This window comes from Protopterus annectens, chromosome 10.part0 (genome assembly GCF_019279795.1).
Source record: "Protopterus annectens isolate FY-2018-M chromosome 10.part0, PAN1.0, whole genome shotgun sequence".
Taxonomy (NCBI): Eukaryota; Metazoa; Chordata; order Ceratodontiformes; family Protopteridae; genus Protopterus; species Protopterus annectens.
In genome coordinates, this window is record NC_056744.1 from 1,019,702,738 (window position 1) to 1,019,724,955 (window position 22,218).

The window sequence follows — 22,218 nt, forward strand, 5'->3', positions numbered from 1 at the left end:
CAACAATAATGAAAGGTCTCCACTCTACCAAAAGCAACACTACCCTGTCTCCAGATCCTTCCAGGATGGGGGTAGGTGGGTGGGTTCGTAAGAATGAAGGGCAAAATGGACTACAAACATGGAACGTTATGGTGAGTACATAACTTCTTTATGTTCTGTAGTCCTATCTCGCCTTCATTCTTGCATATGGGACAGCATCCCTAGCACCTTTTTCTTGGGTGGCTCACGGGAATATACTCCTGAGTACTGTGGAACCAAAAGAGGCTCTACCTCTGGAGGTCAAATCCAATTTGTAATGAGTAACAAAAGTATGAGGGGTAGCCCAAGTTATTGCTGCACAAATACTGTCAATTGGAACTCTGGCTTGAAAGGCAGCAGACGTAGACAGGGATCTTGTGGACTGAGCCTTAATCTTGAATGGGAGGATCTTTCCATTGGAGGAGTAAATAAAGGAAATACAGTTGGAAATCCAATTAGATAGAGTCACTTTAGAGACTGGCAGACTTATTCTAGTTTCAGAAAAAGACATGTACAATTGGTCTGATTTTCTAAGTTCCTTAGTTCTATGAAGGTAGAACTGCAACTGTCTGTGAAAATCAAAAGTTGATGAAATTTATATTCCACACTGTTGGAATGATTATGGAAAAATACAGGCAGTTCGATAGTTTGGTTCAAATTAGTCTGAGAGCAAACTTTATGGATGAAGGAAGGATTTGTATGAAGGTAAACTCGGTCTTTGTTGAAAATCAAATAACGAGGCTTGATTGACAGTGCTTGCAACTCTGATACCCATCTAGCGGATGGGATAGCTACTAGAAATAAAGTCTTCCAAGACAGAAACTTCAATTGACAAGAATGTGCAGGCTCAAAAGGCTGGGAAGTTATTTTGGACAGAACTAAATTTAGATCCCACGGAGGTACAGGTTCCTGAAAGGGAGGTCTCAGCAAGGTAGCGCCTTTAAGGAAGGTTTTACATAATCTGTGGGACATCAGATTAGGCTCATGTTGTCCCAAATGAAAATTTCATATAGCTGCCAGTTGGACCCTAATTGTGGCAGCAGTTGATCCCTGATGGAAAAGTTCCATCAAAAATTCTAACTCCACAGGGATGGATGCTGTGTAAGGATCTACATTTTTCTCTTTTGCCCAGATAGAAAATCTTCTCCATTTGCTAGTGTATAACTTTCTAGTGGAAGGTTTGTGCGAAAACGTAAGGATATGGGTCACAGCAGGTGAAAAATCATGAAGCCTGACTAGGGATGGAAGTGGAGCAGCCATGCTGTAAAGTTGAGGGTATGGAGGCAGGAGTAAAGGGAGCCTGACATGTGTATCAAGAGGTCTGGAACTGAGTCCAGAGTCTATGGATCATCTAGGAGATGAGGCCCGAGAAAGGGGAACCAAATCTGATGAGACTAGTAAGGAGTGAACAGAATAATTTTGCTTCCCAAGAACTTTGCTTTCTGGATCACTTTGGATATGAGCGGAAAGGGGGGGATGCATAAAGGAGTCCCAGGGGCCAATCATGAACAAGTGTGTCTCTCTGTGACTCCCTCAGAGGGGGGATAAGGGAGAAGTAGCTGCTGCATTTGGCGTTGATTGTACTGGCAAAGAGATTACAGCAATGCTGTCCCCATTTGCGGAAAATCTGTTCCGTTACTTTCTGATTCATCAATATTGCCCCGCTGAGCTTGTCGGCTATAACACTGGTTGTCCCAGGGATATGCATTGCTACTAGAAAGCGTTGGGAAGATATCGCCCACTACCAAACACAAAGAGCCTCTCGACAAAGGGGGTATGATCTGGTTCCTCCTTGCTTGTTTAGATACCATACCACTGACATATTGTTGGATTGGATTGCTATCGTCCCCAAGGGGAGAAAGTGGTGATGTGCTTGCAATGCTAGAAGCACTGCTCTCATCTCTAGAACATTGATATGCAGGTGAGCCTTGTGATCTTGCCATGTGCCTTGGGCAGTCCTACCTAGATAATGCCCCCCCCCCCCACCCTATCTGTGAGGAATCCGTGGTCACAATGGCAATGGGTTGGCGAGGGAGTTCCTGTTGTCAGCTGATCTGGCTGAATCCACCAACAAAGGTCTTTTTTGCAAGACTCTGTTATGAGAACATGATGAGATAGAGGCAGTTGTTATACAGACCACTGGGAAAAATAGAAGCCATTGAAGAATTTGCATATGTAATCTGGCTAGTGGGACTAGAATTATGGTAGAGGCCATGGTCCCTCAGATTTTCAGCACTGTCTTTGCCATGACTTTCTGTAGAGAAAGCAAGCTGTACATCTGTTGTCTGAGGTTTTGAATTCTGTCTGCAGGGAGACGAGCTAGCATGGTGACTGTGTCTATTTCTGCACCTATAAAAGTCACAAATTGAGAGGGCTATAAGGCAGACCTTTTCCAATTTATCGTAATCCCCAGCTGGGAACAGAGATGGATGATTGAATCCCTGGCTTGTAGGAGTAGGTGCATGGTGGTGGAGGTCAGGAGCCAGTCGTCCAGGTATGGAAACACTTGGAATCCATGACATCTCAGGTGAGCTGTCACTACCGCCATACATTTGGTGAACACACTGGGGGCTGTGGTGAGGCCAAAGGGCAGAGCATGAAATTGGTAATGACTGACTCCCAGCCAGAAGTGTTGAAGACTCCTCGATGCTCTGCCCATTTTTATATGGTAGTACGCATCTTGGAGGTTTATTGAGCACATACAACTGTCTTTCCCTAACAGAGGGAGTATAGACTGCAATGTTACCATCTGGAACTTGGCCTTCTTTATGGATTTGTTTAGTTTGCTGAGGTCCAAAATGGGCCTCCAGTCCACTGTTCGTTTTGGCACTAAAAAGAATCTGGAGTAAGTTCCAAATCCTATCTGGTCGGTGGGGATGGTTAGGATGACAGCAACTTTTGAACTTCTATAGTTGCTTGATCCCTGTGATTGGGTGGAACATCTGTGATCTTCTTGGGAGTGTGGGGTGGAAGATAGAAGGGTATGGAGTATCCTCTGGTGATTCCTCTTTGTACCCATTTGTCTTAGGTGATGTTTAGCCAGGCTTCTGGATACAAAGATAAGCAACCCCCGACTGGCTCCAGAGAAGCACAGCCAGGACCCACATCAGGAGTGCTGATAGGGACAGCCTCGAAAGGAATTGCGGCCAGCCTGGTTTTGCAGACCCCCCCCCCCGCCTCTAGGGCAATGTCTACCATTAGCTCCTCCTTCTTTGCCTCTGAAGGAGGAATCACCCTGTGCATCCAGGAAATATCTCTGGGACTTCTTGAACCACATTTTACCACCTCTCTGACCCTTGGGATATGGTCTAGAAAGGATGGTAAAATGTACTCCAATGGCAGAGAGAGTTTTCCCTTCTTGTTCGCACCTGGTGAGTGTATCTTTTACCTTTGGTCCAAACAGAGAAGAACCGTCAAAGGGGGGGGGTGGTGGTAAAGGTAGATTTGAAAGGCTTCGCAAAATTACATAAGTGCATCCAGGAGTGTCTCCTAAGGGAAACCCCTGAACCTGCTGCCCTACTTGCTCCATCGGCTGCATAGGAGATCAGCCTCATGGAGGAGTTCACAATGGAATTTAAGGTAGACAACTGAGCAGTCACCTTCTCAGGGACTCCTTCAGTAGATGTACCTTGAAGAGTATCTCCTAGATCCTTGAGGAGATCTCTCTGAAGCCTAGTAAAATGTGTGAGATAGTTCAGCGATCTGACGGTAAAAGCCGCTGAAGAGAAGATATGCTTCCCGTAGCTATCCATCGTTCGAGACTACTTATTCGGTGGATGGACAGATGTAGAAGTCTCCGCTAGTTCCTTCTTAGTGGCCACCGCCACCACCATGGCATCTACAGGCACACCCTTGGTCAAAAACTCTTTCTCTTTTGGGGCCGAGAGAAATTTGTTGGGTCTTCTGGGGACTGGCTCCACGGCAGCAAGAGTTTCCCACACCTTTCGACTAACCAGGTCCATGAGTTCATCAAAAGGTGGAGACACCCAAGAGGCTGAAGGTTGAGACCCGAAAGCCTTCAGGTACACTGACTCCTCATCAGAAGGGGTGACAGTGGGCCAACCGCTTCTCTGCTTCAGGATATCTAAGATGTCTACAAAGGAGACATCATCAGAGGATGACCTGGGGTACCCTTCTGACTCCTCAAGGTCAGTATCTGAGGTGATGGACATATCCAGGGAGTCTACATGCTTCCTCTTGCTTGTCCTCTTCCAAGGGGGCTCTTCAGAAGGGTATTCTGGGGAGGTCTCTGAAGACGGGGAACCACCCAACGGGGGCTCCTGAGGCTGCGGGTCTCTTCCGCCAAGAGACAGAGAAGGTGCTGAGACAGAGGTCTTTGCTTGAGGGGGAAGAGTATTGATACCCTTGTGCAGAGCTGATGATCAAGACAGCACACACCTCATCATCTCGAATGCAGATCTCTCCAGCTCCAAAGACAGCCCCGGTTCCAAGGAAATGGATGTAGTCCTCGGCTCCAAGGTGATCGGCTCTGAGATGGATGTAGGGTCCCAACTCACCCTAGCTGACGCACCAAGAGGGAGACTCGGCACCGAAGAGGTTCAGGTCCAAGCGTCCTTGTCGGGGCTGACTGGTGATTTTCGGCTCCTAGACACCACGGACGGCACCAAAGTTGTCGGAGTGGAACACGGCTTCGAGACAGCCACAAGGGCAGCTTGAACCGAAGGTTCCACAACAAGCGGTGCTGAAATCTCTGGCTCCAAAGGCCCGACTCAGCTCGGAGGAGGAACCACAACAGGAAGAATGGACTCGGATGGCTTTGGGACCGACTAGGTCAGAGCCAACAACAATTTTGGTAAAGCAGATGACTTCAAGAGTCTAAGCACTACTCATTCTACATCCTCTTCTGAAAGGCTCTTGGAGGATCTGGATGACAGGGTAGGTGACCTAGATCTCTGTAAAATGGGAGATCGTAAAGTTGGAGAGAACAGCAAAAGCTCTCTGGACTGGCTCCAATGCAGTTTTTTAGTAGTCAGCTCCGAAAAACTTGGAGCCAACACTGCAGTGTTAACATCAACCACCTCGACTGGCTACGAGGACAGTGGAGCCGAAGAGATAGAAGCTTTATCCAGTTTTAATGTTTTCTGAGGAAGTTCAGACAAAATAGTCGGCGCCGGAGAATGCCTCTTGGCTGACTTGACCTTCTCTTTTCTTGATGAATGAGACTTGGAAGATGAAGAAAAGCTTGCTAAGTCCTCCTCAAAGGAAGGCTTGAGGAGAACTTTCAGAATTAATTTGTTCTTTCTCTCCTGGAGAACTCTGAGCTAAAAGAGTGACAGAAAGAACAAGTTTCCTGCAGGTGAATGGCTCCGAGGTAATTAATACAATTACTGTGACCATCTGTAATCGACATTTTTTGGGAGCACTAAAGGCACTTTTTAAAACCCGAAGGTTTATGGTCTTTGGATTCCTTTGACATGACTACAATGAGCTCTATGAAACAGGAAGAAAGGAGGACAAGGTCCTCTAACTTAAACGGGCCTCGCCCTATAAGAGATACACGTCAAATACCATGAGGGCTAGGTCCTCTAACTTAAATGGGCCTTGCCCCATCAAACCAACATGCACACAGAGGAGAAACAACAGAGGACTAGGTCCTCTAACTTAAACGGGCCTAGCCCTGTTGAAGAAAGAGTCAAAGTTAAACAGAGGATTAGATCCTCTAACTTAAACGGACCAAGCTGCAGAAAAAAGAAATAAAGCTAAGCTGGAAAATACCAGAATCTTAAACAGCAGGCAAACTATTGAAAATAGCAAACAACGCTGCACACAATATATTAATACAGAAAAAATGTCAAAAAACAAGGTCCTAACACAAACACGGACCTAAAGTAATATGAACTATATCAGAAACTAGCACACAGGATACCACACAGAAAACAAGGGCCCAATGGCCACCAAGTTCTCAACACTAATTAAGTAAAGAGCAAAAAACACTTCTATAAACTACCTATGAAAAAACTATCACTAATATTAAGTATAACTATCTATTTATGTGAAGAAATATTAGTAAAAATACGATAATAACGAAAAAATGTTTAACTTAGCCACGACCAAGAAAGAAGCACTTCTGAACTCGTATATGCAGCAAACGAGATCTGGGGATTTTCCTAGTGCACTATGGGATACCTTCCTTGCCACAAGCCAACTAAGAGACTTTGAGCTTTGTAGTCGTCCGAGTCTCCAAACCCATATGTAAGAATGAAGGCGAGATAGGACTACAGAACATCAAATGTTAAATAAATAAATAAACTGCAACCTACTCAAATAAAAGGCTTAGATATTTGGAGATGGTTCTCCCCTGTAGGACAGTGTATGTCTACCTCACAACAGCTAATAAAGATTCAGCACAGGTGCTGCAACTATTTCATTGGAAAATATAAGCCAGAACTGAATTGTGAAGGAGGTTTAGTATCCAAATAAGTCAAAAGATGTGAATCTCTACTACAGCAGTTAAGACTTGACCTTTTTCTTAGTCTTTCTTCTTTTCTTTTTCCCTGAATGCCACAATATAGTGGCTACCTTTTATTCAGATAGCAGCATGAGTCATGTATGATACTAATTTCATTTCTTGTTGGTGAGTTCATGAAATGACGTAAGGTGTGGAAGCACATACCAATACCAAATCGTGTTGTCTTGCCCTCTGCTTCTTTTACATTTTATACTTGTAGGTCAGCTTGCAAGAAGTCCTTGTTTAAACTCAATACGTGGCACACCTGTGTTGTTTTATCCATAGAGTCTATTAGTATTTTTATACATTCCATTGTCTGGTCCACAGGCAACTGTTGGTAATAAACATGATGGTAAGAATGTTTAGCACTATTGCAACTAATCTAAAGGACTCACCATTTGTTTCCTTAACCTTTCTAAAAACATATCCTTTTCAACAGCGGGAACAGTAATCATTTAGGAACTGGACACATTTGAAGAGTAATTTTAGGATTTTCTGTTAAGCCAAAGTGGTTCTGTAAGGCAACAGTCTCTAGCTGCCTTTCTGCGGTCTGAAGGTGACTATATATATATATATATATATATATATATATATATATATATATATATATATATGGATGAGCCCAGACAAACTCACATGCAGTGAGATCTATATGCTGTGGGTGGGACTACCCACAGTGTTTGTTCTGGTGTTCTTATTGCCCTCTGCTACCTCCTCTGAAATGTGAAAGCCCAGATCTTCAGGCCACTTTGTTTCTCTTTATTTCACAGTCTCTTTATACATGAAAAGGGGCAAAACCTTCTGGAAAGATGGATGATGAGAAGGAATAGGAGACAGGGTAATCACATTTTTCTTCTTTTATGGTTCTTTCCTCCCTAGGGGAATAGTCAGAAGAACAGTAAATGACTGATGAAGGATCCCTGCAATTACATTTCTTAAACATTTTGCAGTGCTGTGAGCAACCTGCACAAGTAGCTGTCGAAAAGGGTTCCAGAACTGGTTGCACTAACAGGGCTTTCACTGTTCTTGTCAAGACTAATGTACAGTCAGTGCTTACAGGAGTTCATCTGTTAGCAGTGCTATACTAGAGAACTAAAAACTGTATCAATATATCAAAGAGCTCTGATGCAGAAGTCCCTGCAGGTCTGCTTAGATGCTGCCCCACAACGAAGCATCCATAACACTTTAATTTCTTTATTGTTATTCATTTACTCAACTGATGATTAGTAGATGAGCTGACACACAAGGAATATTTTTTTTTTCATCCATGGCCCATGCCACAAATTTAACGCATAATTTGCATTGTAAAATAATCAAGAGAAATAAGACAGCTCTAGCAAGACTACAAAAGGATACAGTACATAATGTATCAAAGTGCTGAGTCTTCTATTTATAGACATGCAGTTCACCATAAACAATGACTACTAACTGCAGAACAAAAGCAAATATAACACACCCATGCACTCACGGTTGCCTCAATTCAATATAAATTGTCAAATGCAAAAGGTACATGCCCCAGGGCTGCCTTAACCAAATGCAAAATGACATGTACAGTTAGGTGAAAGTATTAAGGGTGAGGAAAACCTTAATCAAACAAAAGCAGCATATTATGCTAACTCTTTCCTAGACAGGGGCGCATGACAAGGATTGACATGCGGTGGGTTGAAGGTCAATGCAAACATAGTTAACTTAGTGGAAAATGATGGCTTTGGGTCATGATCTGGTTTTGTGATCACATTCTTTATTCATCTTTAGCACCTGCTTGTTCCCATGGGAAAGACCAGTATCTTTCCTTGCACAGGACTACCTACAAGTTTGCCAGATTGTGGGTGTTGAAGTTAAGTAGTAACTAGCTTCTCAAAGAAGTGGCTTTAGGATAGAAGGCTGAAACACCGGCACTTTCTGCATACCTCAGATTTATGTCCAGGCTAAAGTAGAACAGGTAGATCCTGCAGTAGTTTTCGTTATTGCTATGACGACTACAAAAACACTTACAGGGTCTACATTTGTTAGGCATCAAACAAGAAAACATATAGTATACATTATGGTGTCATTTGAACTGTGTAAGCAAACAGAAAGAGGACCCTAGGTGCAATCACTTCTCCTTGTTCTGCAGCAAGGATAATCCAATGTGTGAGCAGAAAGAGGTAATCATGAGAAGAACATAGGAGCTTAAGATCAAAAAGAAATAAATGGTTAGAAGTTTGTTTGAGGAGAACCCAACCTGCATTATTGCTCAGTAGAAACAGGCAGTATGACATTTTTTTTATAATGCAACCAAATCAATGATCAAAAGACCCAGTCCAGAAAATCCAGCTGAACAACACAATGAATCCAGATTATATTTTGTAATTCTCTTTAAATAATTAAGAAGTTAATTTAGGTTTCTGATAACTCTGTGATGTAGAAAACAGACCATATTTAAATACATACATTCTCAAAGTCTTATGACATTAAAGAACAGCATGTAAAATCCTGTCCATCCTTATTTACTGTATCATGCTGCCGTGGAATTATTCATGTGAATCTTGAGGTTTTTTGTGTACAGAAGGCCATGTCTGGAAACATGTAAAGTGAGCAGTTCTGAGCTCTCTATAATATTTATGTGCAGACTATATTCTATGGGGAATGCAGAGGTAACACAGCCTTAGAATAACTATTCTGTGGTAAGATCCTTAGTGGATTTTGGTTTGTATAATGGTAAAGACTTGGCTCCTGATAGAAGTGTAACTGCAAATTAGACATTCAGTTTTCTGTCAAAAATATTTTGCCATTCCAGCTGCTGAACTAGAAAGTTCCAAAGAAGGTCATGCACTCCTGAATTAGGTCACAGATTCAAGCCATGCTCGCATTTACAAATTTAAAATTCTCATAATGAAGAGTTCTCCAATACACAATAAAACTTAAAGTCATTTATAGGTATGTCCATTTATAATACCATTTAGTGCAATCAGATCATGCATCTTATATTTTAAGACAGATAAATGGCATTTCACCTCCAACTGTGACGGGTTGCTACATGCTACTGGATCACAAGTTATATTCTTGTCATTTTCCACCCTACTATAGGTGTGCCACCTACTTTATTATTAAAAATGGGGATCAAATCAAGTGAGAAATATAATTAAGTACTGGTGGAGGTTTGGAAACCAACAATCTCTGGTAAAGTAAGATTTGTTTCCCGTGTTACAAATCTTTAGTAGACCTGTGCAGTATTGATAGATAGTTCTGAGAAGTATAATAATCTGTGCTGACAAAGCCAGAAATTGTATTTATATGTGACTCAGTAAAAGGAAATCAGGAAATCAGTTGCTCTGGAAATGTTATCAACAAACTGGGAACAACTAAATGAGTAAAATTAACATTAGTGTGAAAATTGCAACCTTCTACAGTTATTAAGTATGTACCTAAGTAATCATAAACACAAGATTTAATGATGCAGTGTCTTTGCACCTTTTGTATTATTTTTTAAACAAGAAACATCTTAATTGTATTATCACGTATGACGTAGGCAATCATACATTTATATAAATGAAAACAAACCATACTGATACACTTTTAGTTACAAACTATTATACATCACATTTAATCTACTTAACAGTCACTGTCATTTGAACATTATATGGTTCATTCAATTCTTATGTTCCGTTAAACCTCATTCTTATTTCAAAACATTATTCTGCATGTATTGTTCCCACAATTCCTATTTTTTTCTATACAATTTGCCCCTACCCTTCTCTAAGATCCCACTTCCATATATGTTATCTCTGTTACTATATTCGGTACTTTTCCGTTATCGGGGCAACACTGTTAATGCGGTTGCTGAGCTCTGAATCCAGTGTCCAATCATGTATTTTTTATTTTAATCTTAACAGGTGTGTGTAAAATGTAGTGCTTACAGCTTATCATTTTAAATGTTATCCATGCAATTATTTGACACATACCTGGTAACATTAACATCAAAAATGCATGGTTTGACAGTGGATTCGGAGCTCAGCACCTACATCAACACTGTTTGCCCGATAACGGAAAAAAAGAAATGAGTACTAGTAAAGTGTTTTTTTAAAGCATCAGCCACTGATTTAGCAAGGTATCTCTGACAACAGAAATGACCACTGTTGGGATGTACTAATAATTTATTTTACGAGGGGTTAACATAATTACTTCAAGTCCAAGCCGCATCTTAACAAGTTGTATGTTGTAAGCACTTCACGGCAAACATATACATAGTCATCTCCCTGTATTTTTAACATCATTTCACATGCCCCAAGGAGAAGTAGAATCCATCTGATGAAATATATTCATCATCAGTACATCTTCATCAAGTTTTGCCACTTGAGAACTGCATGGACTAAATGTAAATTACGACACTGTAAAGGGAGATAGTTCATTTCATGGCAAGTAATGTGGTGTGTATATCACCATATTAGGATTATTTTTTTTTAAAAAGACCTGTTATCTGAATTGGAAGTATTTCTTTAATGTTTTACTTTCTGTCTTTGTAACTTAGCGGGGCAACACTTTAAACGTGATCGTTCAGCTGTAATCTAGGACCTTAACACGTCTGTTAACCAGATGTGTGTACAATTTAAAATAACTTCTATTTTTTACAAATAAATTATTACAGAAATAATTTCTACAACAAGTGGTTAACAGACATGCTAAGGAACTGGATTACAGCTGAATGATCGCGTTAACAGTGTTGCCCTGATAACAGAAAAGTACCCTATATTCACTACTTCTACTATAGATGGTTTAGACGTTGATTTCCATTTTCTAGTAATTGCTTTTTGGCAGCAACCAGAATTAAACACAGTAAGGTCTTGCTGTGTCTAGGCAATTCCAATTCTGTATTACAGCTCAAAAAATCTTTTCCTAACTTAACCCAAACTGCTTACCCATGCATTTCTGACAGTGTAGCCTGCAGGGAATTTTTAGTCTGCCAGCTCATTGCATTCACAAAAATATGTTCCCAATTATCTCTTTCTTCTTCATCAGACCTCCAAGATTTGCAATCTACCTGAGGAAAAATTCTTTGAAGTATGCTTGGGTTATAAAAATACCTAAGCACAAAAATCCTAAATCATCTAGACTTGTTGCATATTTAGGAGTCATGCATATATCCTCCTTCTGTTTCTTTGTGAATTGCTTATCCAATCTTTCTTCCTAAAGTACTTTATTTTAACATATATCCATACATATGGATATTGCAGAACCAATTTGTATAAGGGCATGTAGTTTACAGCTATTTCCTTTGTTTTATCTTCATTAATTTTGTATCCCCAAAAAACTTGAAACTGTCTCAGAATGTTCCATAACACTGAGGTGTCATTTTCTGATTTTATCAAGTACAAAATGATATTATCTGCAAATAAAGCCAACTTTCCATGAATGCCATAACAATTATATCTTTGAATTTCTGAGTCCCTTATCTGCTTTTAAAATTGTTCTAAATATAATGCAAATAACAAAGAGGAAAAGTGATACCTCTGCCTCCTTCCTCTGTTCAAGCAGAACTTATCAGAGAGGAACCTCTCCACTTTAAATTTTGCATTCATTCCCTCATTTATCCTCCTAATTAACCTTATTATTATATCACAGAGTTCAAATGCTTCTACTGCCCTACTCATAACATCCCAGCTTACTCCGTCAAATGCTTTCTCTGCATCAAGACCCCAACAATAACAGTGGTATTTTCTTACATTCTGCTTCCCTCTGTATCATCGCTGTTATTTGCCTCCCCTCCACAAAATCACACTGATCCATATCTTTCAATTTTGGCATCACCTTTGCCATTGTTTTTGCCATTATAGACATAAATCCTTTATAATTATTGTTTAGAATTGAGATGCACCTATATGAAGCTGGATCTGATGAGTCTTCACCATCTTTAGGTACTAAAGACACCACAACTTTTTTTCCTAGGATGTTGGTGCTTCTCCTCCTTTTAAAATACTGCTAAACCAAACCTTCCAGATCTTTATCACTTTCTTCCCTCCTAGCTTCCAAACTTCCACAGGAACACCATTTATTCCTAGAGAATTTCCTGTAGACTAGATATACATCACCATTTTTATCCCATCACTTCCTATTCTAACTGTTAATAATTGGGGCATATCTACCTCTACAACTGGCACAGTTAATTCTTTCATAAACACATTCATTTATACTTTTTCTTGATTTCCACATTGCTCTGCTTTATAAAGATCTTCATAAAATTTCTGAAATATTTCTAATAGCTCTATGGGATCTCTGGTTATTTTCCTTGTTATAGGCTCCCTAAACTTGCAAACAACCCCTTCTCCTTTCTGTTGTCTGAGCCATTGTGCTAAAAGCTTTTTTTGAGTTATTATCAAAAAACAGTTGCTTAACATCAATATTTCTAAACTCGTGCATATTATCCATGTAGTCCCTTATTTTCTCTTTAGCACTCTGCAGTTGCTCCTCTTCTTGTTCTGTGAGATTACCCCTATTCTGCAACACTTTAACCTTTGCCAGTCTCTCAAAATAATTATTGTTACTTTTTAAAATATCTCTTTTTCTTTTATTTCCACCATATTTTTAAGCTCCACTTTCATTTTATTCCATTCCCTATCTATATTTTCTGAAGAAATTTCTATCTTCCCTAATCCATTCATCCATCCATCCTCAACACCTTTTTCCCATTTTGCACATGGGATTGGGGTGTCACTTCAACAGTGACAATCATCTGAAGCCAAGATCTACACTGCCGGGTGGCTAGCCCTGCCACGGTCATTCATTCGTACCACTCACTCGCACATAATTCCCAAATAATTTCCACAACCCATTCCTTAAATTCCTCTCTGTTTAATATAGGTAACATTTCCTGCTGAAAGCTGATTTCTCACAGAATTTTCTTAAGCTCCATTGTAGCAGTTTTAGGTGGAATAAAATACCAGAGTACCCCCCCCCCCACACCAGTAGACTTTTACTACTACAAATCTACCAATATTATCTTTTTCCTCTTATATCCCTATTGGAGTGCCTTCTAGCAATTGATGTAAGTATCTCCCTTTCCTCTGTCCCAAATATTTCACTGAATAACTATCCTGAAATCCTTCCTTTATAAAACTCACACACTCACTTCTTTCCAATATGCAGAATATTAATATAGTTCATTACTTTATTTGTATGTATCTGTAAGACTATTCACATTCAAAGATAATATGGAAACTGTTGCCATAATGGTAAAAAATTATTATTCCCACCTATTATAGATAACAGCTTTTTAATGTCAAGTTTCAGCTTTTGTGCTACATGCATTCACTAATGTTTGGCAGGATGATCTTGCATACAGTTGTATCTTGTCATATCCATTTGAACCTCTATCACATCTTACAAGACTTTTTGTTTTAAAGGAACCCCCCCCAAACAAAAGAACCAACACAGCCCCAGAACACCCCCCAGTATGTATTAACTTAATATAAACACACAAAACTGTACATCTTCAAATAATGATGGCTTAACCCTCCTAATTGGAACATCTGTCTCAGACTGACAGCTACTGACAGGCTTTAATTAGCCTATAATGAAGATTAGGCATGCTAAGGCACAGGGTACAGCCTGTGCTTCTACTTACACTAAGTGCTGTCTGTTTATGTCTTATCTTTAGTCCTCTTCCAGATGTAGAAAACAAATTGAATGCTTTCAGAAAACATTTTCTTTTGCCATTGAAAGAAAAAAGTAGTCTGTTTTATTGTCCCAAATCAGATTGTCTCCAGAAAAACATGAGAACCAGATACACCGCTGCCTTCACCTACAAGCTTCTCATGTTGCACTGTTAACATTTATTTGCTAATTTAAAACTTTTCATTACATTCAGTGTTCTTTTATTTACTTGCTTTCACTTAAAACTTATTGTTTGATCAAGCCAAGAGCCATAGTCCAGTCATTCCCCAATGCAAAAGTAAGAAAAGGTATATTAATTTTCCATATATCATGCTCTGTATACTTTTACAACCTGTCTCACTTCAACAACCTATGAATACAGTCTATTACCTTAAACATGCTTTTGTCCAGGCTTTCTTCTCTTTTTACATTGCAAAGTCTACATGTCTTAGACCTGAACAAGAAGAAAGAAATAAGGAAAAAGGACACCTGTTTACACAAGTATTCCTGTAACACACAAAAATAACTGAAAATATTTTACTACATAACATGCAGTATATGCCATGATTTTTAAAAACATTGTTAACAAAAATTATTTTACTTCAGTTACCTCTTTTCTTCCTCTTCCTCTCCCCTTAATGTTCTTCCCAACATTAACATGAAGTAGGTTATATGCTTTGGAGTCCCCTGCAAGTTTAACAAAGTAAAAAAATCCAATATTTCCCAGTTTTCTTGTTCCCTCATATTTTATAAATGTGATTGATGTTTTGTATTCCCACATTTATTCATTAATTTCTGATTTGCTGTTTTTCTTCCTGTTGATATCCATCTCCCAACTCTAGTCTCTGGTTAATTCCCAGTGTAATCCTTGTTCTTCTATTCAACTCGTATGCTTTTCTCTGTCTCTCAAGCATTTTCATTTAGAACAATGGAAAAGGTTTCACTGGCATACTCTCTCTCTCTCATTCTCTATGAGTTTTATTAGAATAATAAGAATCAGAGTCCCCTTCTGTTTGACAGCTCACTTTTTGTTGGATAAACTTTTGTATTTCTTCCTTAGCATGTTCTACATCAAAAAGGGACTTTGACCCTTGAGGAAAAAAAATATTCTGAAGATAGCTGAATACAGCAGCTTAAATCTCAAACTTGCCTCTCGACACTCCCTGACTGCTGGAACAAATTTACTCCTGACTGGTGTACAGTGAGTAGTCATTTTCCACAAATATTCTACTGTCCCCCATTTTTAATACTTTGTCCTTCTGCCACACTTTTGTAAGAATCAACTCTTTCTGCTGGTAAGATTGCATCTTTACTATTAAAGGTCTAGGCTGCTCTCTCATGGTCAGGTTTGGGGCATACACACAATGTGCCCTTTCAATTAACAACACCTGCTGTGGAATACCAGTCCAATTGCTTATTTGTGCTTTCAAAAAAACTAATACAGTCTATTCCTTTCAGTTTCTCTGGTACAGCAGAAAATCTCAGGTTTTCCCATATGTGCTCTGTCCTTTAATTCTACCATTTTTTGAAACAGCTCTTCTTGAGCAGTCTCATACTCAGCCAGACTTTTCTTAATTTTTGCTTCTGTTTTTTTTTTTAAGTTTTATCAGCCCATCTATCTGTTTAAAGCTTATTCAGTTTTCCCAGCCTTTTATTATATGAGTTGATACACTCCTTCAGTGTTTCATTTATTTTTATCAGCTCTGAGCACATTTGACTTATTTTTTCCTCTCAATTACTGGAAGTCATGTCTTGTACCAAAGCTGGAGCTTAAGCTGCTTTTAGCTGAATAGCTGCAAGATTCTTCCCAGCCAGTCTTTTCTTCTCACCTTTTGTGACTGATTTTCTTTCAGTTTTTGTAAATTTATCTTTTGCTGGTATCCAGGCAGTGTACTCATTAGCCAGTAACTGAAATTTACTCAAAAAGACAAATTCAATGTTTCTCTTTTCCGAGTTTCTGTTTTCTCACTGGGAGAGCTGAAATTAAGCTGTTACTCAGTGTGCAACCATCTTGGAAATCAGAAGAACATTTGCTCATGCTATTTTCAATAGCTTTTGAATACTGAAAATGTCTGAATGATGAAACCAAGCACATACGCAGTTTTATACATGAAAATAACAGATAAATTATCATTGGGCAAAAATTAGGAAAACATTGTTACTATTTGGTCTAAAAATACACAAACTGATAATACAATGCACAAAAAAAAAAAAACAAGCAAAATTCTATTGAACATGGTGTTCTGTTCAGAAATAATCTAAGAGAAAATATTTATGAAAATAAAGGTGATCCTTACCAATTTGTGCCATAATCTGACAAAGTGCAATTTGTTTGAGGTAGGTTGATTTTCCACTCATGTTAGGCCCTGTGATGATCACAAAATTGCTTCCTTCAGAGATGTAAGTATTGTTGGGGACTGGTTTTTCACCAGAAATCTTTTCAAGGATAGGATGGCGACCTTGCTTGATTGCTAAAGTATCTGTGAATTCTGGACGAACTATCAAAAAAATAAAAAGACATAAGAAGCAAATATACTTCATAAGTGTTAAAAACTGGTTCTAAACTTTCCCTTTGATGTATAACCCAAATAAGGAGGTTGTGATGACTGTTTTGTAAAACATGTAAAGTACAAACATTATTTATATAATAACTAATAACTTGCCTTAATTGCAGATGGTGTTCTTTGTTTTAATTGCCAAATATGGAAACAGAAAAAATAAACTTCTATATAGTAAAAATACAGTTCCAACTGCTAAAATTCTAAAAACATATCCTTCTTTAGCAAATGAAGAAAAGCATTATTTAAGGCAATGTTTGTAGCATGTAGCTGTTCATTCGAGATGGGAGCTTTGCAACCCACACTCCATGTTTGATTATTTTAAAAAATGATATGAGGCAAACCCTTCTCAGATCATGCAATGTGATGCAAACTACTGACAAATTATCTAACCTGAAAAATGTCTAAAGTTTATAAGGGTTGCCTAATGGCTTTGGCCAGCCAACTTCTATAAAAAATTATCTCTATAGACAGTGGGTGAGGGACAGGGCTTGGTAATATAACATGCAGCACTACCAAAAAACAAAGCTGTGCTGGCTAGTTAGGAAGAATTATCCTATTCATCATGATGAGGTAATTTCAGTAAGTACTATCACTATGACACAAGATTTTACAAATTATTTATGTTGCAAATTTATCTAGTTTTCACATCAAATATGCATATTCCAGCTCAGAGGCAATTGAGAAAATTAGATCAAATCCTTGTAGTCAGAGAAATCACTGGTAAAGAAAGCAGTAAAGTGGGGACAGGTTAAAATACGGCTTTTCCTATTCTTATAACTTTCTTCTCAAATATATACATTTATAAGTCTGACAAAACAGGGTTATTTCTCCAAACTGAAATGAAAACAAAAATGCTTGGCTTACTGCAGCATTTACAAGTCTATATACGACGTGTTCATTAAAGTCATGTCTTTATAGTCTATATAAGTACTCTACCATTTATGACTTGTCCTGACCGAACACTCCTGCCACAGGCTGTTAGTAAGAAAATCACAGATATAGTCCCTGCCAGGCCTTCTTTTTAGTTCTATGAAACAAAAATATTAATTTCACAAGGATCTCTGATTGAGGTGGCCACTCTACAAGTCTTTGGTCAGAATTCCTGTTCTGACCTACAGTGAGCCTTCAGATGAAGAACTAAGTTCCTGGTTAGCCTTGGTTAAGCAACCTACATTTATGCAAGCAGTCAATGGCAATCAACTTCTCATTAGATGACTAACACAAACAATTTTCTAACTTAAGTGTTCTGAGAGTTTTACAAAAACAAGTCACTTTATATACTTTTAAAGGCCCACTGTCTACTTTACAGAGGCAAGATATTACAACCTCCAACCACAACCACCACAAAACTACTGGATTTGGACTCACAGTGATGACTTTGACAACTATTTGACATTTCTGTAAGCTAGCCCCCAGGGCAAATGGGTTTCAGTGTACTGATATGGCTTTAAGGATAGTGCTCAGTGACATAATTCTGTGCTGCCATCTTGTGGATTTAGCCATTTCAGAGGGGCATGATCAATCACCAAGCTACAGTGCCTATCTGAAAAGGTAGTACTTTAATTAAAAGGAGGCCCACTTAATACCCAAACACTCTCTTTCTTTGGCTAAGTATCTCTTTTCAACATTACCTAATTTCTGATTGATACAGTACATAGAATACTCCTCACCTTGAATATCCTAGGTCAGCACTGCTCCCAAACCTATCTCTGATGCCTCTGTATACATGGTAAATTTCACAGTAACATTAAAAGCTACTAAAAAGAAGTTATGTACTCACCATAATGTTCCATGTTTGTTGTCCTTCATCTCGCCTTCCTTCTTGCGGGATTTGTTTGGAGCCGACTCGGCCATATACTATAGCTCGAGAGCTTTTTACTGGCTTGAGGCTAGCCCCTTTCCCAACATGTCTAGTGGTAGTTACCCAGATCTCGTTTGTGATAACCCACCAGACTAAATAGGTCCAAATATTACTAAACTTGCTTATGAGAAAGGGACCTGCACATGAGTGTGTAAACATCTGCAAGATAAAGGTAGGAAAGACTAGGTCTAACCAACTGTTAAGTGAAATGGGAACTCAGCCAGTATAGCCAAACAAAAGGGAAGAAAACTCCTCTCAAGCCTGCAGGAGGGGGAAGGAGAGAGGGATGCAAGAAGGAAGGTGAGATGAAGGACAACAAACATGGAACGTTATGTTGAGTACATAACTTCTTTATGTTATGTTGTCCCATCTTGCCACCTTCTTGCTGGTTGGGACAGTGTCTCCAGCACCTAAATCTTGGGTGGCTCACTGGAAAAAACTCTTCAGGACCGTGGAACCAAAGGATGCCCTGTTAGCTCATGTAGCTGCCATACAGATTGAATCTAAAGGCAGTTTAGCTTGAAAGGCAATAGAAGTAGCCAAGGCCCTAGTTGAGTGTCCTTTAATTTTTCCTGGAAGTTCTCTGTTCCGCAAAGTGCAAACATAGATGATAGTGTCTGAAAGCCATTTTGAAAAGGTCACTTTAGAGACTGGACAACCTTTCTTGTTGTCTGTAAAGGATATAAACAATTGGTCAGATTTTCTGAACTCCATAGTCTTGTGAAAATAAAAACGTAACTGTCTATGAACATCCAATTGATGGAGCTTATACTTTGCCTTGTTGCCATAAATGGGGAAGAATACAGGAAGCTCTATGGATTGATTTAAATTATGCTCTGAACACACCTTGGGTAAGAAGGAGGGATTGGTTCTGAGAGAAACTCTATCTTTGTGGAAAATCAAGTATGGAGGATGAGTAGATAAGACCTGTAATTCTGAAACCCTCCCACCTGAAGTAACGGCAGTTAAGAAAAAGGTCTTCCATGTTAAAAATTTTAGAGGACAGGAATCAGCTGGCTCAAAGGGAGGAAAAATGAGAGACTCAAACTAGATTTAAATCCCAGGGGGGAGAGTTTTTTTTATTGGAGGTCTTAAGAGGGAAGTACCTCTTAGGAATGCTTTACATAGTCTGTGGGACATGATGTTAGATCCCATTTCTCCTACATGGAAATTAGAAATGGCAGCTAGCTGGACTTGGACAGTAGCTGCCGCTGCTCCTTGCTCAAATGTTTCAGCAAGGAAATCCAGAATCTTAGAAATGGGGACAGTAAATGGATCAATGTTGTTCTTTTTTGCCCAACAAGAGAACCTCTTCCATTTACTAGCATAAAATTTTCTTGTAGTGTGCTTATGGGATAAAATCAAAATGTGTTGAACTGCCAGGAAAATATCCGGAAGCCTGGCTAAGACCGGAAGTGGAGAAACCAAGCTGTCAGCTTCAGAGTATGGATGGAAGGGTGGAGAACACCCGACTGATGCATCAGGAGATCTGGAACTGGGTTCAGTATCCAAGGCTCCCCTTGCAGATGAGGCCAGAGGAATGGGAACCAAATCTGCTGAGGCCAGTAAGGAGCAATGAGGATTAACTTGCAACCCAATGACTGAGCTTTCTGAAGAACCTTGGGGATCAGGGAAAATGTTGGGAAGGCATAAAGCAGTCCCGGGGGCCAATCATGAAACAGTGCATCCCTGGGTGACTGTCCCGGTGGTGGGACTAGGGAAAAGTAGCTGCTGCATTTGTTGTTGAGGGGAGTGTTGAAAAGATTGCAGCATGGCTGGCCCATTTGAGAAAAATCAGCTCTACAACTTCCTGTTTCAGGGACCACTCACGAGGCATCAGAATAGCCCTGCTAAGCTTGGCCACTATAATGCTGGATTTCCCCGGAATGTGTGTTGCGACCAGAAAGCATTGGGAAGACATCATCCATTGCCATACTCGTACAGCCTCTCGGCACAAGGGATAAGACCTAGTTCGCCCTGTTTGTTGATGTACCATACTACCGACTAGTAATAGTCTGTCTGAATTGCTATAGTCCCTGTAGGTAGAGAATCTTGAAGTGTTTGCAATGCCAGAAGCATTGCTCTCATCTCTAGGACACTGATGTGCAAGTGGTATTCATGTTCTTGCAAAGTCCCTTCAACAGTCTGTCCCAGATAATGCCCCCCCCCAACCTATCTGGGAAGCATCCGTGGTTACTGTGTCTATGGGTTGGGGGGGGGCTAGAAACGGTCTGCCCATTGATACCAGAGGGGAGTGAAGCCACCATACTAAGTCCTTCTTGCAAGACTCTGTGATCCATATCTGATGTGACACTGGTATATCCTGGCATGACCATTGAGCAAAAAGGACCCACCGCAGAATTCTCATGTGGAAGCGAACCATAGGGACCAGAGTAATAACTGCAGCCATCGAACCCAAGACCTTGAGAACAAATTTTGCCTGGATTCTCTTGTTTGCCAAGAGGATTGAAACTTGATGAAGATTGGTTAACACTCTTTTGTGAGGCAGTTTTGCTATCATGGCCCTTGTGTCTAAACCTGCGCCTATAAATGAAATATACTGACAAGGCAACAGGGCAGACTTTTTGTACTTTATGGTGATGCCTAGTTGTGTACAGGTGTGAATAGTGGAGTCCCATGCCTCGATGAGTTGATGCTTGGTGGTGGCAGTGAGGAGCTAGTCATCTAGATATGGAAACACCCGGAATCCTAGATGCCTCAGATGAGCCGTGACTACTGCCATACATTTGGTGAACACCCTGGGGGCTGTGGTGAGACCAAAGGGCAGAGCTCTGAACTGTTAATGACTGGCTCCCAGCCAGAAGCGTAAGTACCTCCTGGACCGCCTGTCTTTTTTTATATGATAGTACGCATCCTGAAGATTGATAGAGCACATCCAGTTGTCCTGACCCAAAAAGGGAAGAATGGACTGCAGTGTTACCATCTGGAACTTTGTTTTCTTGATTGATTTGTTGAATTTGCTGAAATCCAAAGTGGGTCTCCAGTCCCCTGTCTTTTTCAGAACTAAAAAAAGAACCTTGAGCAAGTACCAGATTAAATTTGGTCTGTGGGGACTTATTGGGTGGCTCTTTTTTCTAGCAACCTTTGAACTTCTAGGTTTGCTTGATCCTGAAAACTGGGCAGAACATCTGGGATTGCGTGTTGATTTGTTGGAGGAGGTGGTTGGGAGAAGGGAATTTTGTAACCCTGGATATTATCGACAGTACCCATGTATCTTCTGTGATTGCTTGGCAGTCTTTTGGGTACTGGAATAATCTGCCCTGACTGCCTCCAGAGGCAGACAGTCGGTCCTCCTTTCAGGAGCACTGGAAAGGCCTGCCAGGGAAGGTATCTCTGTCATCCTGATTCTGCGGATCCCCCCTGCCATGGGATTGGCGTCTCCCATTATTTCCCCTTCTGCCCCTGGGGGAAATGTCTCCACGTGTGTCAGGCGAAACTTGCTGGGATTTTCTGAACCACATCTTCCCACCCTTCTGACCTTGGGGTAAGGTCTAGAGGGGTGGAAAAACATACTCCCATGGCAGAGAGAGTTTTGCCATCTCGCTCACACCTGGTAAGAGTCTCTTTTAACTGATGCCCGAACAGCGACAAGCTGTCAAAGGGGGTGTTGGTAAAGGAGGACTTGAAGGGCTCTGCAAATTGACAAAGGTGCATCCAGG

The 22,218-nt window shown here is 40.1% G+C and overlaps 1 protein-coding gene across 1 annotated transcript in view; it reads right to left on the bottom strand.

The window, feature by feature from the left end:
• MSH4 (mutS homolog 4) overlaps positions 1-22,218 on the bottom strand; it is a 1,456,061-nt gene that overhangs the window by 551,414 nt on the left and 882,429 nt on the right. Inside the window, exon 7 of the mRNA XM_044086833.1 lies at positions 16,414-16,614. Within this exon, the coding sequence (XP_043942768.1) occupies positions 16,414-16,614 (201 nt within the window). The remainder of the gene's footprint in view (positions 1-16,413; positions 16,615-22,218) is intronic.